The sequence below is a fragment of the Meles meles genome, chromosome 8, assembly GCF_922984935.1.
Source record: "Meles meles chromosome 8, mMelMel3.1 paternal haplotype, whole genome shotgun sequence".
NCBI classification, from domain to species: domain Eukaryota; kingdom Metazoa; phylum Chordata; class Mammalia; order Carnivora; family Mustelidae; genus Meles; species Meles meles.
The window spans coordinates 61,180,220-61,198,451 of record NC_060073.1 but is presented as its reverse complement, the minus strand read 5'-3'; the positions used below and the strand labels follow the sequence as shown (position 1 = coordinate 61,198,451).

General features: G+C 35.8%; 1 protein-coding gene across 2 annotated transcripts in view; it reads left to right on the top strand.

Annotated features, from left to right (window-relative positions):
• The window catches only part of RAB6A (RAB6A, member RAS oncogene family), an 82,213-nt gene that overhangs the window by 45,130 nt on the left and 18,851 nt on the right, over window positions 1-18,232 (top strand). Inside the window, exons 2-6 of one of the 2 annotated variants that reach the window (XM_046014930.1) lie at window positions 3,898-3,956; window positions 8,333-8,386; window positions 9,974-10,079; window positions 11,875-11,986; window positions 17,587-17,680. In XM_046014930.1, coding sequence (XP_045870886.1) covers window positions 3,898-3,956; window positions 8,333-8,386; window positions 9,974-10,079; window positions 11,875-11,986; window positions 17,587-17,680 — 425 coding nt within the window. Of the gene's footprint in view, window positions 1-3,897; window positions 3,957-8,332; window positions 8,387-9,801; window positions 9,908-9,973; window positions 10,080-11,874; window positions 11,987-17,586; window positions 17,681-18,232 lie in introns of both variants that reach the window. The other variant, XM_046014931.1, reaches the window with a different exon arrangement.

The following is an 18,232-nucleotide window of genomic DNA, read 5'->3' as shown; positions in this document are numbered from 1 at the left end:
GCTACCACTCAGATCAAGATATAGGTCATTTCTGGCTCTCAGAATTTCTCCTGGCTCTCTTTTCCAGTTAGAAACTTCAGAAATTACAATTATTTTGACCTCTGTCTCCATCAATTAATTTTTCCAGTTTTAAACTTCATATAAGTGGAATCATACAGTATTATATTCTTTTGTATTTGGCCCCTTTTACTCTGTAATGTCTGTGAAATTTGTCCATATTATTGTCTATATGAGTAAGATGTTATTTTTGCCTACGGCTATGCCACACTTTATCCATTCTCCTATTTTTTTTTTTTTTTTCCATTCTCCTATTGATAAAATTTGGATTGCTTCTGATCCTTGGCCGTTACGAATAAAACTGTTAACATTTTTGTGCATGGGGTTTTTTGGTTCAAGTACCACAGTTTTGAGTTTCAGTATATATCTTCTTGAGAAATGTTTTGTCATTTGCTTTATGCCTTTAGGACTGTTTCCAGAGATTTTAAATGTTTTCTTTTGTTTAAATTCTTACCAGTTTCATTGGAGAGTGGGTGTTAAGTAACTCCTTCCAGTGTCATGGTGGAACTATTTCTGTCACATATCTCCCAATCTGGGTTTGCCTTTTCACTCTTTGTCTCTAGATGAACAGAAATTCTAATTTTGTTGAAGTTCATCTTTTAAATAGTTTTCTTTCTTATTACTTTCTGAGTCCTCTTTCAGAAATCTCTGCCTCCCCTAGCACATAAAGGTATTATCCTGTACTTTTGAAGCTTTAAGGTTTAAGCTTTAGGGTTTAAGCTTTTACAGTTAGGGCTGTGATCCATCTTAATTAATTTTTTTGTCCTGTGTGAAGTGTTGTAGGGGTCAGGGTTCTTTTTTATTTTCCATTCAGAAATTGAGTTGTCCCTTATCTTCCTGCTGAATTCTGTTGACACAACTTTGTCATAAAGAAAGTGGTCATATACATGTGAATCTGTTTCTGGACTTTGTTCTGCTGGCCTATTTGTCTGTATATATATTAATACCACATTGTCTTATTTATAACTATAGTTTCTTTTCTTTTTTTTTTTTTTTTTTTTTTAAGATTTTAATTATTTGAGAGAGGGAGAGCAAGAAGCAGATGCAGGGAACCTGACACCAGGTGCAATTCCAGGACCTGGGGACTGTGACCTGATCCGAAGGCAGATGCTAAACCAGCTGAGCTACTCAGGGCCCCCTAGAACTGTAGCTTTATAGTAAATCTTGAAATCTGGTAATATAAGTTCCTTAGTTTTATTCTTTAAGATTGGCAATTCTAAGTTATTTCCTTTTTTAATTTTTAGTATTTATTTATTAGACAGACAGAGCACAAGTAGGGGGAGAGGGAGAAGCAGGCTCCCCGCTGAGCAGGGAGTCCAGTGCAGGGCTCAGTCCCAGGACCCTGGGATCAGTCAGGGATCATGACCTGAGCCAAAGGCAGAGTAAGCTTAACCCACTGATCCACCCAGGCATCCCTAAGTTACTTGCTTTTTTAGGTAAGTTTTTGAATCTGTCAGTTTATCCCAAACAAACTAATCAAAAACCTGCCTTTTTTTAAACATTGGGATTGCATTGAATTTAGCAATATTAAAACAACGAGTCTTTTAATCCTTGAACATGGTGTATTTCTCTATTTATTTAGGTCTTCTATAATTTCTCTCAGCAATGTTTTGCAATTTTCAGTGTAGAATTCTTACACATATTTGTTTTAGGTATCTAGGTCTCTATCTCTCTCTCTTTTTTTTTTTAAGGTTTTATTTATTTGAGAGAGAGAGAGCACTAGGGGTGGTGGGGGGAAGGGGCAGAGGAGAGGGCCAAGTAGATGAGCAGGGAGCCCAAGTGGGGCTTGATCCCAGGACCCCTGGATCATGACCTGAGCCGAAGGCAGATGATTAACTGAGCCACCCACGTGCCCCTGGTATCTTGTTTTTGATACTCTGATAAACAGTATTTTTAAAAGTTCATTTTTCAGTTGTTGCTAGTGTGTATGAAAATACAGTTGATTTTTGTATGTGACTTTGTATTCTGGGCATTGCTAAATTTACTTATTTAAAAATTTTGTAGATTCTTTTGCATCTTTGGTCATGAGTGGTATTGGCCTATAATTTTCCTTTTTTATAATCTTGCCATTTTTTTTTATTAAAAGTTTTTTTTTGTTGTTTTTTTTTTTTTTTTAAATATGAGAGAGAGCATTGGTGGGGAGGGATAGAGGGAGAGAGAGGATCTCAAGCAGATGCCCTGCTGAAGGTGGAGCCTAGTGCAGGGCTCGATCCCACAACTCTGAGATTATGACCTGAGCCAAAATCAAGGGTTGGACACTCAACCAACCTAGCCACCAGGCACTGATAATCTTGTCATTAAAAAAAAAATCAGTTATACAAGCAAGACTGATTTAATATTTGAAAGTCATTCTAATTTACTCCATTAACATAAAGGAGTAAAATTTCCGTAGATGCAGAAAAAGCATTTCACAAAATTCAAAACCTGTTTGTAATTAGCTACAAACTTTTAATTAACAGCAGAAGTGAACATATTAAAATCTGATTAAAGATATTTACCCATACCCCTCGTACTCACCCCCCAAAAAACCCCTACAAATAATATCATACTTGATAAAATACTGACCGTCATACCCTTTGAGTTTGGGAAGCAGACACTAATGACCATAGGAATATTTTTAAAGATTTGACTCAGTCATTTTAGTGAGAGAACATGTGCTCGAGTAAAATACACACACACACACACACACACACACACCACACACCACACACCACACACCACACACCACACACACGTTCCCGCTAGCCAGAGGAGGGGCCGAGGGAGAGAATCTCAAGCAAACACCTGTTGCCGAGTGTGGAGCCTGATGCAGGGCTAGATACCATGACTAGAGATCATGACCTGAGCCAAAACCAAGAGTTGAACACTTAACTGATTGGAGCCACCCAGTTATTTATTTGTAAAGAATTTATTTATTTATTTGACAGATAGAGATCACAAGTAGGCAGAGAGAAAGGGGGGGAAGCAGTCTCCCTGCTGAGCAGAGCGTGGGGCTTGATCCCAGGACCCCGAGATTACGACCTGAGCCAAAGGCAGAGGCTTAACCCACTGAGCCACCCAGGCGCCCCATAGTAATATTTTAAAGCCAATCCCAGAAATCTTAACATCCTATCAATAACTGTTAATAGCGACTAACCTCTAAGAAGACAATGGAGAGGAAATAATCAGAATGCATAGTCCATAGCAGTTGTTTCATAAAACTTTTATTTCAGTTACGTAATTGTGTACTGGGTTAGGATTTTAAATGTATTTCTTTGGTATTACAGTCAGAACACCTAGGAGCCCACTCTCCCAGAAGGTTGTCTTTTAGAAGTTTACTGGCCACATGAAACCTTTGCTCTTTTGGTTTAACCCACTGAGCCACCCAGCCCCCCCCCCCCCATTTTACTCTTTTATGTGAAAAAGATGGTGAGCATTTCTTTAAAAAACGAAAACTGTATGTACTATTTACTAATAAATTCATAGTTCAACTGTTGCTATGTAAAGAGGCTTTTTCTCAAGTCCAATCCTAGTTCTTTTTGTTAGGGCCCAAGTAGTATCTGCTTGGCCTTTTGTGAATTAGAGATGTCAACATAATTGATTATTTCCCTCCATCTTTTCATTTTCCTCAGCTCTTTTACTAAATAAAACTCTCTTTACCTGAGCTCTTAATTTGAGTGATTGTTATCTCTTATTAAAGAAAGGCGTTTCAACAAGCTAGGGGCTATATGTTTCTAAATTATTATTAGTAGAACCATTGCAGATATATCCCAGTGACTTTAATTGTTCTCTGTAGAAGAATCACTTGAGAACCCAGTGTAATATGTTAACTGAGTGAATCTTTTCTCCTTTTCATTTCAGTTGGAAAGACATCCTTGATCACCAGATTCATGTATGACAGTTTTGACAACACCTATCAGGTATTTTATTTTTGCTAATTTAGTAGTTGTCTCTGTTTTGTGTTAGAAGTATTATTTAAGGTCTTTTTAAAAATATGCTTATTTACATAAAAGCACTTTCTGTAATCTGTAAAGTGTTGTATAAATACCAGTTATAGCTGATTTTGCTCATAGTCCTCAGTCTTTGCACTTGATTTCTTTATTTCCTCTCCCAAAGTCCATTGAAAGAATCACTGATTACCATCTGGGATTGAAGTAGGAGTGATTGTAGATATTCTCTTATGTGGTTCAAGCCTAGGATTCTGTGACCTTTTGATCTATACTTGAAGTCAAGAATAAATGAATGATGTAATTAGAAATCATTAACAGAAGGAGATTTGGGATTTTCACAAAAATGTGGAAATTAAACAGCATATTCCCAAATAATCAGTGGAAATAATCAGGGGAAAAAAACTCACAGAAATTTAGGAAATACTTTGAGACAAATGGAATGGAATGAAAAAAAACAAAAAACAAAAAACAACATACCAAAATTTATAGAATACAGCTAAAGCGGTGCTATAGGGAAAAGAAGAAATACATTAAATCAATAATTTAACCTTCTACCTTAAGAAACTAGAAAATTAAACTAAACCTAAAACAAGCAAAAGACACATGACAAAGAACTTTTTATCCAACACACACAGGACTCTTAAAATCACATAATAGTAAAGAATTACTAATTTTGACAAGTTTTGATAGATGTGTACACCTGCGAAACTACCACCACCATCAAGATTAGGGACCTTCTTATCATCCCGAAAGGAATTTGTCTTAATTAAGCCTTTTACTAAAAACCATAAAGATCATAGAACAGAAATGACTGATATATATAAATCTGACGTTTTAGGAAAGTTACTTCTTAAAAAGCTGATTAGTATATACTGTATATATTTTATTATCATTCTTTAGAATATTTCAGAAATGGTTTAACCACCTGATGACATGAAAAGAGCAGATTTAGAAATGAAAAAGAGTTCAGTCAGTAAGAATGCTTCAGTTTCTTCTGGACTCCTTTAGGTCAAATATCCCAGATTTTCTAGGTCTCTGCAACTCTACGGCCTATAGGCTTCACCTAGAGGACCTTCTCTTGTGTATGGTGTCTTGATTCTGAGCAGTCCTCTGTCTCTTCTCATCAGAAGAGCTACAAATGCCAGTTTCAGAGATTTAACAGAAGGATTGATGTCTTTGAGCCACATGTGAAAAATTCCTGAAAAGTATAAGCTCAGATCTTTGGTAGTAGAACCACTACCATGAACTAAAAAATCTGAACTAGGGTCGGAGTCTTAGGCTAAAAGACTTATTAGCTGGAGTCTTTTTAGAGTTCTCTGGGTGTTTCTAAAGGATTTTGTTATACCCATGTTCAGAGTGAAATTAAGATCTTTCAGGCATACCTGAAAGTACATACCTGTTCCTTCTTGCTGCTGTTCAGTCAGACATATAAAGGCTAGTGATGTTGACATAAGGGTAGTGATATTGATAGAATTTGACAGATAAGGAAAGATTGTGATTGTGGGAAAATTGTTGCTAATAAAGCTAAAGTATCATATACTTTGGCATTCATTGGATTTGCTAATTAACCATGTGAGTTAAGTTTTTATAACAATTAGATACAGTCCTAGATGTTCTTTTAGTTTAGCTCTAACAAGAAAATTTAGATGGTATAGTACCCTAGATCCTTGTTTAGGGAAATCAGCTTGATAGTATGGTTAAGTATTTTCTTTGAATATGAAGAATTGACCTTTATGTGGTTAGCTGCCAACTTAGTTTTCAGGTGAAGAGTTCTTCAGTGAATCATTTGAAGATTCTCTATTCCCACCCCAACCACACACACAACAGAAAGATAAGGAGCTAGTCTCTTTGCTAGAAATTTATTATTAGGCTTATATGAGCCATATGTAATATATATATCAAACTTAGTTTATGTGAAGTTTTAATTCACAAAAATGATAAATATTATGTTGTTAATAATTCATGTTCTAGGTATGATTCCTTTCCCTGAACTAATTTCATTAAAAAAGGAGGAAACTGGGGCGCCTGGGTGGCTCAGTGGGTTAAAGCCTCTCCCTTCGGCTCAGGTCATGATCCCAGCGTCCTGGGATCGAGCCCCACGTCCGGCTCTCTGCTCTGCAGGGAGCCTGCTTCCTCCTCTCTCTCTGCCTGCCTCTCTGCCTAGTTGTGATTTCTCTCTGTCAAATAAATAAAATATTTTTTTTAAAAAAAGGAGGAAACTGGTTGGCCAGAAAAGTCTTTAACTGTTCAAAATTTAGACAGTATTTCAGAGTGAAACAAAAAACTATTCTTTCTAACTAGAGAGTCTAGAATTGAGTCTCTTACAGTTGCTGTTGTTTTTCACTACTTTTCTTCTTTTTCCAGTTACAAACCCACAGATTTTCTTAACAGTTTAGAGTATATGAGCTTGAAGCATATTATGTTGCTATTTTTATAATTCAAAAATGATAGGATATTGTTCGTTTTACATGGTTCAGCTTAATATAAATAAGCTGAGGAAAGATTCTCACAGTTAGAGTAGATTCATTCTTTTTCCTGTTTTTTTTTTTTTTTTTAAGATTTTATTTATTTATTTGACAGAGAGAGATCACAAGCAGGCAGAGAGGCAGGCAGAGAGAGAGAGAGGGGAAGCAGGCTCCCTGTGGAGCAGAGAGTCCAATGTGGGGCTTGATCCCAGGACCCTGGGATCATGACCTGAGCAGAAGGCAGAGGATTTGATTTCTGTCTGTCAAATAAATAAATAAAATCTAAAAAAAAAAAGATTTTATTTATTTTAGAGAGTGTGTGAGCATGAGCTTGTGCACAAAGCACGGGAGGGACACAGGGAGAAAGAGAAACTCAAGCAGACTCCCCATTGAGTGTGAAGCGCAATGTGGGGCTAGATCCCAGGACCCTGAGATTATGACCCAAGCCTAAATCAAGAGTTGGACATTCAACAGACCGAGCCACGCAGATGCTGTACAAGTGATTTTCAATAAAAGCACCAGGCTCAACCTACAGTGTGGGAGGAAATACTTGGAAATTACATACCGGAGAAGGGTTTAATATCTAGGATCTATAAAGAACTGCATATCAATAATAAAATGACAAACTCGGTTTAAAAATGCATAGAACTTGAATAGTTCTTCAGAGAGGTTGTACAAATGGCCGGTTAGCACATGAAAAGATGCTTAACATTATTAGTCATTAGAGAACTGCAAATCAGAATCACAAGAGATTCCATTTCCTACCTGCTAAAGACGAGTATTACAAAAAAAAAGAAAACATCAAATTCTGGCAAGAATGTGGAAAAATTGGAACCTTCATGCATCGCTTTTGGAAACCTTAAAGTGGTGCAGCTGCTGTGGAAGCCAGTGTGACATTTTCTCACCGAGTTTAAATAGAATTATCATATGGCCTAGCAATGCCACTGTTCAGTGTATACTGAAGAACTGCATATAGGAACTCACAGCAGCCAAAAGGTGGATGTCCTTTTGGACATCCTAATGTCCTAATGTCCTAAATGTCCATTAATAGATGAATGGAAAAAGAAATTGTAGGATATCCATACATTGTGATATATTGTTTATTGGGTACAGTTTTTGTTTGAAGTCATAAAAAAACTTTAAAAATAATACTGACAGTTATATGTGGATATAATCAGTGCCATTGAATTGTACACTTAACATGGTTACGTTTCATTTTATTTTTAAAGAATTTATTTGAGAGAGAGCGAGCGAGCACATGAGCTGGGGGAAGGGATAGAGAGAGAGAGAAGCAGAGACCCCCCCCCCCCCAGAGCAGGGAGCCCAATGCGGGGCTTGATCCTAGGACCCTGGGATCATGACCTGAGCTGAAGTTAGCCACCTAACCAACGGAGCCACACAGTGCCTCAGAATATCATATTTTATGATAAATGTTTTACACAATTTAAAAATAAAATCTATCTTAAAAAATCTATCAGTGTCAGTATAGGTTCATCAGCTGTAACATATGTACCACTTCGGCTGGGGATGTTGATGATAGGGAGTGTTATGCATATGTGGGGGTAAAGTAGTATATGGGAATATGGCTATGATGTGTTTATTCATTATTTCTCCTATAATAATAATTACCCTTTGAACACTAAACTGCCATTAAACTTATTATTTTTTAAAATTTTATTTATTTGAGAGAGCACACATGAGTGGGGGGAGGGTTATAGGGAGAAGCAGACTCAGCAGGGAGTCCCACACAGGGCTCCATCCAATGGGATTGTGACCTGAACCAAAGGCAGACACTTAACTAACTGAGCCACCCAGGTGCCCCCTAAACTATTGTAATTTTTATTTTAGTTGTTAACTTCTTTGTTTTATTCTCTTTTACAGGCAACAATTGGTATTGACTTTTTATCAAAAACAATGTACTTGGAGGATCGAACAGTGAGTAATGCTTTCACTGTGCAATTTTCTGCAACACTCCAGGGTACAAAACAGTGATCAAAGCTATAATTGATGATTATCACTATAAGAAGTTCTTAGCAAAGTTGAGAAAGTTAGTTTACAGGCTTTGAGAAAAACTATTATTAACAGAGTGGTAGTCCTTAGCATTTTGACCTAATCTCCAAGTGAAATCCAAAGAGGAGAGAAAGTCAAGTTGTTTGGAAAATACTGAATGCCCTAGGCCTGCTAAATAAAATTTGTCATTCTGATTTGGAAAAATGATAACAAGCAGCTTTGCGATAATGAAAAGTGTATTTTCATAAAGACATTAGAGCTTCTAAAGACTTTTTGAGTGCTACTCTTGAGGCATTCAAAAGTATTTCATTTGAATATCACATAATTGGTGAATTTCAGAATTTTTTGTCAGAATGTGATGTATATTGAAGTGATAGTGAATAGATAGATGTAATGTGTATTTATTTGTTGGATTTAGATACCTGTCTTTTGGAATGCTCCCTTTACGCATAGTATAAATTCTGTACTCTAGCCCACTGTTCCTGGAAGAGATTCCTATCAACTAAACGGTGACTATCTTAAATGTAATATTTTGGGACCTATGCCCAAAAAACATTATTGTATCTCTAATGCTATTTCCTATTAGTGTGTGAAAGTTTTTCTTTTGGATATTCTCTTTTATGGTTTAATATAGCGCATGTAATTTCTTAAATTTTCAAAGCTTAGAAATTGTTCATAATGGTAAAATAACTGAATGCTTGTTTTCAGGCCTTTCTTCCTCAAATGTAGATATGATAAAGTAAGAATGCAAAGAAATTTTTATAGAGAGTTGCAAAAAGATACTTCTCCATTTACTTAGGTTATATACAGTGTTCTGGGAAGAAACATAAAGGAGAAATATTAGCACAGTAGTCAGAGACCCAATTTCAAAGTGTTCTGGATCCAACAGAAAAGAGACACATTCTAGCTTCAGTGAGGCTTTCAGAGAGGCATTCATTCCTTTACCCTGATAGCCAGGGCTGCTCATTGGCATTTACTTTCGTTTTTCCGTTTTATGCTCACTATTTGAACATCAACAGTCTACTTTTTGCTATCTGGAAGGCATAGATTCAAAGAGATATTATAGGGAGTTTTAAAAAAGCTGTATTTCTGATTCTGTGAAATCTTTCACATTGCCGTATTTAAGTCACGTACCTTCAGAGCAAGCAAATTTTTAATACTACTCCCTTTTGAAAAAGGAGTTTTGTGTTATTTTCATTCCTCACGTCCCTGCAACCTTTTGCAAGTCTGCTTTTTACCTTCTTCCCACCTTCCCCCTTTTAAAAACATTATTTCTTTTTTCTTTTTAGTATGAGTTTGGTTTTTTGTTTTTTTTTTATTTATTTTTTCCCATCCCACAGATCAGGCTGCAGCTGTGGGATACTGCGGGTCAGGAACGTTTCCGTAGCCTCATTCCCAGTTACATCCGTGATTCTGCTGCAGCCGTAGTAGTTTACGATATCACAAGTAGGTATTTTGCAACGGGTTGACCTTTCTTATTTTTCTTGCTTGTTTGACTGATTTTGTTGTTAGGTACGATTGCAATTATGGGACACAGCAGGTCAAGAGCGGTTCAGGAGCTTGATTCCTAGCTACATTCGTGACTCCACTGTGGCAGTTGTTGTTTATGATATCACAAGTGAGTGGGGGGAATTATGCATTTCTAATCTTTCAACCTTTAGCCTAGCTGCATGCATGTTCTTGTCTTGTGCTTGTTTTCTATACTAGCATGTAAAAATGAGTTTTGTCATAGTAAACCTTACTATATACCAGCTAGGTCAGAAATATTTGCTTTGATGTTTGTATCAACTTTCTTTATTTCCACTGTGCCAGATTTTTTTGGCCTGGAAATTTTCCTTTAGCTCTAATTATGAATCTTCTCCCAGGCTCTCTTAGTATCCTGTTATCCTTAAGTCACACCATAATTATGGTTGGAAGAATGTCTCCTTTTTCATTTAACTTTATCTCAGGTTTCTCTAAAATAAAATAATTTGCATTTAAGCCTCTTGCCAAAATTTTTCAGATCCTCCAAGGCTTTCTCTTGAGGCTATTAAAAGCTTCTGCTAGCCAACTCTTCTCTGCTTTCTGCTTCCAGCCATCCTCTCTATAGAGGAAGGCAGAGAAAACATAATAATGTGCAGTTTTCTAGTAATCATTTTCATTTGAATCATATCTGGATTCTGTGACTGACTTTATTGCTAACAAATTGCACTTTAATTTCTCTCCAACAAGAAATTTTAAATAGGAGATTAAAACAAGTAATGATCCTTTTTCTTTTCCCTAAAGACCGAGTAATGCCTTTGGCATTTTAAGTGCCTATAAATTTTCCACAGAATATGGTGACTGACAGGGAAATGCTCTCTGATTAAAATTTTCTTTGTAAATTGGTTTATTATAGATATTAGGCAATATTAAGCCATCATTCCACATAGTGATTCATAATTTGTAGGAAAACCAGAATAATGTTACATCTTAAACTTACTTTAAAAAGAATCTTACATAAACTATTGGTTTGAGGTAGTGATATTCTTACTGTGCATTTTTTCCTATCTGCTCAACCAGAAATGATACCTACTTAATTGCAATGGCAGAATTATAAGTTAGCATTCAGAGACCTTTCTTGGAGGTGGATTAGGGGCTATATGTGATCTTCTTTTCTTGAAGCTTTACTTTGGGTTGCTATCTTGTTTTAAAAAGTGTATGTTCATTATTGTGCATTGACAAGTTTTGCAGCTTTAAAATGTTTGTGCTTACTTTAACCAAAGCAAGTGAGACCTTATGCATTTTTCTTTAAAAATTGTGCACATGTGGTTAAAATATTAGTAAACTATTCTCTGAATCTGCTGTAAAAAATACTGAAGTATTCTACTTAGAATCTAGTGCTAGGAAAAACGGATTTTGTTACAAGTGATTCTGGTGCATTAAACTACAAGTTAAAGTGATCACAAACTGAATAAGCAATGCAAAGAGTGGTGTTAAAAGCTGTTTAAAGGCTTCATATATTTTCTGGATGTGTTGGGATTTATTGGCTGACCAACTTTTGGAGATGCTTTCTTTGTCATGCTGGGTATGTGTAAGTAATCAAGAAAACATGTGGCAATGTGACACCATATTATCTGCCATAGCTGTCCTTAACATTTAAAAAAATTTCCCCCCACCCCCCATTACATCTGGTACGTTACACTCATTGGTCATGTTCAAAAGTTTTAAACTACAATAAAAGAACCTTGAGGACTTTAGTCTTCTTATTTGTTTATATCACTGACAGTTGTACTCAGATAAAATGGAGTTATATTGCAGGCACATTAAAAGTGGGTCCGAATGTGCCACCCCCTCCCCAACTTTTTGGGGTTTTTTTGTTTGGTTGGTTTTGGTTTTGGGCTTGGGGAGGCTTTGCAGTAACACTAATCTCTTTGTCCACCCTCCTATACCAGATGTTAACTCATTCCAGCAAACTACAAAATGGATTGATGATGTCAGAACAGAACGAGGAAGTGATGTTATCATCATGCTAGTAGGAAATAAAACAGATCTTGCTGACAAGAGGTATAGAGTGATTTTGTGTGTGTATCAGATGTTTGATTTCTTCGTTAATCAGCTTGTTAGTTTTATTACTGAAGAATTGTTTTGAAAGGAAACATGTTTAATTCTTAAGTTTATACCCTACTTTTCTTCAGCATGAGAACCTGAAATATAAATGTAAACATTAAACTCAGTCCTCAAAGGAAAATGAGTTTTTTTGTTTTGTGGAAGCCCATGTGTAAATAGCTTTTGTGCAAAATTATTTACACATGGGGGAAAAAAGATTATTTACACATGAAGCTGGTAACTGTTTTGCATTTTTTAGGCCTCATAAACATGAGCAGTGTTCTGTTAAAGAACAAAATGTTTTAAGAGCAAATCCTATCTTTAAAAATTATTCATAATGATTAAATGCACACTCTTTTGGTAATCTTATAAATATTCATTATAATTCAGTGGTGTAGTTTTTCTTTTTTTAAATTGTATGGTTGAACCAGACTGTGTAGTTGAACTGAATAGCTTGATTGTGATACCTTGGTCAAATGAGCAAAGCCATATTCAAGTCACAGGATGCAAAATTAACATTCACTGTAGAACCCATGGCTTGAATATCTGCCTTCAGCATCCTAAGTAATCTACTGGATATTTTTTCTGGTTTAAATCGTCTTGACCATTTTACTTAATAGTAGAAGCTTTTACTATTTGCTGTTTCTTTATTCATGAGTTGAATATTGAAATTCAGGTATTGAATTTGTACTATTAATTAAAATGTTGCAAAGAAAATCCAGTATATTCAAAGGCTTGTGGAAATGTAAAGCCCATTTTTTCCCATGGTACCTCATTTGGAATTGGCAGTAGAATGACAAAAGTCTTTCTTGATTTAAAAGTAAACTCAGAATATGAGCATCTTTCCTTTATGAAAATAATTATTTGGACATCAATTGGCATTATAAGTTTTCACTATTTTATTTATTTCCACTGTGAGAATTTGTAGATCATGTAGGTATATATTCTTCTGGTAGAGAGTCCCTGGTACTTTCATTTTTAAGTAGGAAAATTGTATATGTGAATTGTTTCCTCTTACAATAGCCAGAGTTATCTGAAAGGATGCATATAGCATCTGTTTTATTGAGTAATATTTCAATTGAGTACACAAATGCTAGAAACTTACCTAAATTATACTTACTTAAAGTTTTTTCCTTCAAGATAATATTTGTCCATTCGTTTGGAATTACTGTGTTTCTCAGCAGTTTCTGCCAGACCATCACCCTTTAATTTTAAAATGAATAAAAAATTTAAATGTTTGTTTAAAAAAGCATTAGAAGAAAAACTTTTTGTTAGTAGGTGGGTGGCTCTTTATAAGCATGGCATGAAATCCTAAAGCCATAAAGAGAAGGATTGGTTAAGTCTGAATATATAAATACAAAGATCATATTCACCTGTTAGATCAGCCATTATTTAGAAGATTGATAATGAACAGTATTTCAAGAATCTAAATAAACAAGAACTCTCATATACTGAAAATACAACAAATAAATTTTTTTTTTAAAGATTTATTTATTTGACAGATAGAGATTACAAGTAGGCAGAGAGGCAGGCAGAGAGAGAGAGAGGAGGAAGCAGGCTCCCCGCTAAGCAGAGAACCCGATACGGGGCTCGATCCCAGGACCCTGGGATTATGACCTGAGCTGAAGGCAGAGGCTTTAGCCCGCTGAGCCACCCAGGCGCCCCAACAAATTTTTAGAAAGATTTTATTTAGGTATTTGAGAGAGAGCAAGAGCACAAGTGGAAAGGGGTGGAGAGCAGAGGGAGAAGGAGAAGCAGACTCCCTGCTGAGCAGGGAGCCTGACATGGGGCTCCATCCCAAGACCCAAGGATCATGACCTGAGCCAAGGGCAGATGCTTACCTGACTGAGCCACCCAGACACCCTGTAACTAATATAATTCAGGGATGAAACAGTTCAGCAGTATCAGAATTTAAAATATTCATTGACTCGGGGCGCCTGGGTGGCTCAGTCACACATGCTGTCATGTGTAGCATGATATCCTTTTTGTTAAAAAAAAAAAAATAAGATGGTAGATATGTTTATATATTCTTTTGCTTAGAACAAATCTGCGTAAGCATACATGGAACTTAACTGCCACTCTACATCTTTGGGAAGGGATTGGGATTATGGAGGACTTTACTGTTAATGATTGGTCTTCTAAAAATTACTTAGTAATCAGGAGAAAATGTTTTAATAAAAATGATTCAAAGCTAAATGTCTTTTGTCACATTGAGAATTATATTATTTTGGTAAAAACTTGGAGGAAATACCAGAGTATATCTGTTTCAGCGCTTCAATATAAGCACCCCATTGTGTAGTATTTTCTGTCCTTTGTAGCCAGTGATTCCCACATGTTCCAGACCTGAGAATCAGTTGGTAAATATGGCTTCTTAGACCCTCTTTTAAGATTCTGGCTGTGAAGGGACCATGGTCAACTTTAAAAATTGTAAGGTTTTTAAATCCTGTCTCTAGATGCTGTAATTCAATTAGTTTAGTGTGGGACCCTTGAATCTATATTTTAATGAGTCTTCCTAGGTGATTCTGACAAAAATCAAACCATAGTTGGGACCATTGCTATAGCTAACCTTCAACCATTTTATCAGGGTGACTACTCGTTCTAAAACTAGGAAGAATTTCTGTCTGGAATCATTTATGTGTAGGATAATTATCCACTTATAATAATCATTCAGAAGTATTTATTGAGTATCATTTATGTTTCAGAGGATGCTACTCTAGGATAGAATGGTGAACATAAAAAGACAAGTCTCCAAGAGCTTTTATTTCAGAGAATGAACCTGACAATAAATAAGTAAAAATAATAATAATAATAATAATTTTAAAAATACATAGTATTTTCTATATTGATACATGCTAAGAGTAAAAAATAAAACAGAAAAAAGAAATTTGAAATGCCAAGTGTGAGTTTGAAATATTAGATGGGAGAGCAATGGAAAACTTCATTGAGAAGATGACTGATGACTTTTGAGTACACATGCTATGGAAGGAAGGGAGTCACTATGCAGATATCTAGAGGAGGAAAAGGTTCTAAGCTCGTGGCCCAGAAAATGCAAAATCCCTGAGTTGGGAATATACTTCGTTTTTTTTGATGAACAGCATGGAACCCTATATAGGTGGTAAAGAGAATGATGGAAAGTGTAGGAGGTGATGAGGTTTAAAAAAAAAACAAAAAAATATCATAAAGGCCAGATCAAGTGGGGCAAAGTGAAGACTCTGAATGAGATCAGAGGGTTTGAGCAGAAGAGTAACTTTTCACAGATCAGTATTTGCTGTGTTGAAAATATGTAAGAGTAGAAGTAAGGAGGGTAATCCAGACTATAATCCAAGCAAGAAATGATGATGACTTGGACCAGGATAGTGGCAGTTTGTGTGGTGATCAGTGGTCAAGTTCAGATATATTTTGAAGAAACTGTCAAAATACACTCATGTAATGGATAGAATACATAATGATGGACAGAATATGCAGTGAGGGAGAAGTTGAAGTCAAAATGACACTTAGATTCTTAGCCCAAGTAATTGTCATTAACCGAGATAGGGAGAGACTACATAAAGAGATGGTTTGGGATGCTATATCATGACTTCAGTTTTGGTCATTTTCTTTTCTTTTATTATTACCTTTTCAAAAGATTTTACTTATTTATTTGAAAGAATGAGAGAGAGAGCATGTTGGACCATGGGGGCCGGGGGGTAGAGGGAGAAGCAAATTCCCTGCTGAGCAGGGAGCCTGATGCGGGACTGGATCCTGGGACTCCAGGATCATGACCTGAGCCAAAGGCAGCTGGCCAACCAAGTTTTGGTCATTTTAAATTTAGAATTGCTAGGGGATGCCTGGGTGGCTCAGTTGGTTAATCGTCTCACTCCTGATTTAGGTTCAGGTCATAATCTTAGGGTTGTGAGATGAAGCCCGGCTTTGGGCCCCAAGCTGACCATGGAGCCTGCTTAAGATTCTCTCACTACCCCCTCCTTCCCTCCCTTTCCTCCCCTCATAAATTCATTCATTCATTCATTCATTCATTCATTCAGACTTGATATTAGATATCTTAACATCTAATTAGATGTCAGGTAGGCAATTGGATATTGGAGTCTGGAGTTCAGAGTAGCCGTCCAGGCTAGATATGTAAGTTTGGAAGTAATCAGCATGTAGATGGTATTTATAGCCACAAGACTGTATGAGATCACCAAAGGAGAGATTATAAATAGAGACAAGGTCCAAGGAGTAAATTTTAGGGCAGGTTCCTGGGATTGAGCCCAGTGTTTGGCTGTCTGCTCTGCAGGAAGCCTGCTTTTCCCTCTCCCATTCCCCCTGCTTGTGTTCCCTCTCTCGCGGTCTCTCTCTGTCAAGTAAATAGATAAAATCTTAAATTAATTAATCAATTAATTAATTCTGTTGATATATTTAGGGCTAAAGATCTGCAGATTGTCAACTTATTTTCAAATGTGTTTTTTAAAATGTATATACACATGTAAATATATAGAGATGAGGATAAAACAAGCAGATGTAGCAAAACATTAACACTTGGATTGTATAAGAGAATATCTGTGATGTTCTCTTTGCTTAGAATATTCATTTTCTTCTCTCCTGACTTTTCCAGAGAGTGGAGAATTTCTAGGGTAGTATCTTATAAATAAGAAGATAGTGGAATCTAGTACAGAGGTATAAGTCTGGGGAGTAAGGACAGTTTCCTCCATAGTAGCAGAACTAGAGGTAAAATATAAGGATACACACATGTAGATCAGTGGATAGATGTGGTGAGAGCTTGTGGAAATTCTCTTTTATTGCTTTGGTTTTCTATATTGTAGGAAGCAGGATTTGTCAGCTGATATTTTAGATCCATTTAATTAGAATATTTGCATATTAAACACCTGTGTGCCTGCTAGGTACTAGGAATACCAAGGTAAGTGACATAATGTTTCACTTGAAGAGTGTATTACAGTTTGAGAGACACTGCTAATTATAATACATTACCAAAAGTCCTATAAAATGTATCAAGAGACTTTAACATACATGTCTTTTGACTCACTTGTTCCACTTAGAGAAATCCACAAAATCCATCCTGAAGAAATGACCCACAGTGCACAAAATACTATGTCAAGATGTTTATAGTATATAGTATAGTTTATACAGTAGTATAAAATTTGGAAAAAAATTTTTAACAGTTTGGGAGTGGTTACGTAAATTATAGTAGCAGATTGACAAATTGGTCATGAAAAATTATTTTACCTGAAGTTTTTAATCATAAGGCTAAATTCTTATCTAATATGAACAGAAAATAGTCGGGTCTTAAGTTTTTAAAAACAAAAAAATTATAGGATGAGCCCTGCCAAGTAAAAGCAAATCACTAAAAAAATTCCTTTTTAAAAAATTGTTTAGTTAGGTATATCATATACACTGAAGTGCACAAATTTTAAGTGTACTGCAGCTTGATGAATCTTCAAACTAGTCTCACCTAATAACTAGCACCCCTGTCAAGAAAAGTTCTTTTTTCAGAATCTTGTTTATCGTCTTTATAATATCAGTTTTGCAGAAAGAAGAATGTATCTTTAAAATTTTTTTTACAGGCAAGTATCAATTGAGGAAGGAGAAAGGAAAGCCAAAGAGCTGAATGTTATGTTTATTGAAACAAGTGCAAAAGCAGGTTACAATGTTAAACAGGTAAGTGATCTTGGAGTATTGGGTTGAGGTTATCAAATTGAAAAACTATTATGAAATAATTGTGTGAGTATCCCTGCTGTAAGATTTTCTTCTAGTTGGGAACAGCAGGTCTTGTGAATAGCAACATATTACCCAGTGAAAAAATACAAACGTGGCATAGATTTTGGAAAAGGAGAAAAGGGTTGACAAACTTAAGATTGTGCACAGGACAACTATTTCATGATTGCAAGGTTGTAAACTTACCCTACCCTCACTACATCCCTACTGGATTGTTTTAAGGTAAATTAAAAAAAAAAAAAATTTGTTTTTAAGTGTTTAATGGTAAAAGAAAGCAAGTATTTGCTGTCGGGAGTGATATTTTTGTTGTAGTTGTGAAAGTATATTCTGGTTACTTCATCCTTAGTAACCTGCTATTGTTTTAACAGTGTTTATAAAGGAATGTTTTGGGGGAGCTGGAAAATGGGGGGGGGACACCTCACATTATCAAACCGTTTTCTAAAAGATAGAGTAGTGGTCCCATATTTATAAGATTTTCAAACCAATAAGTAGTTT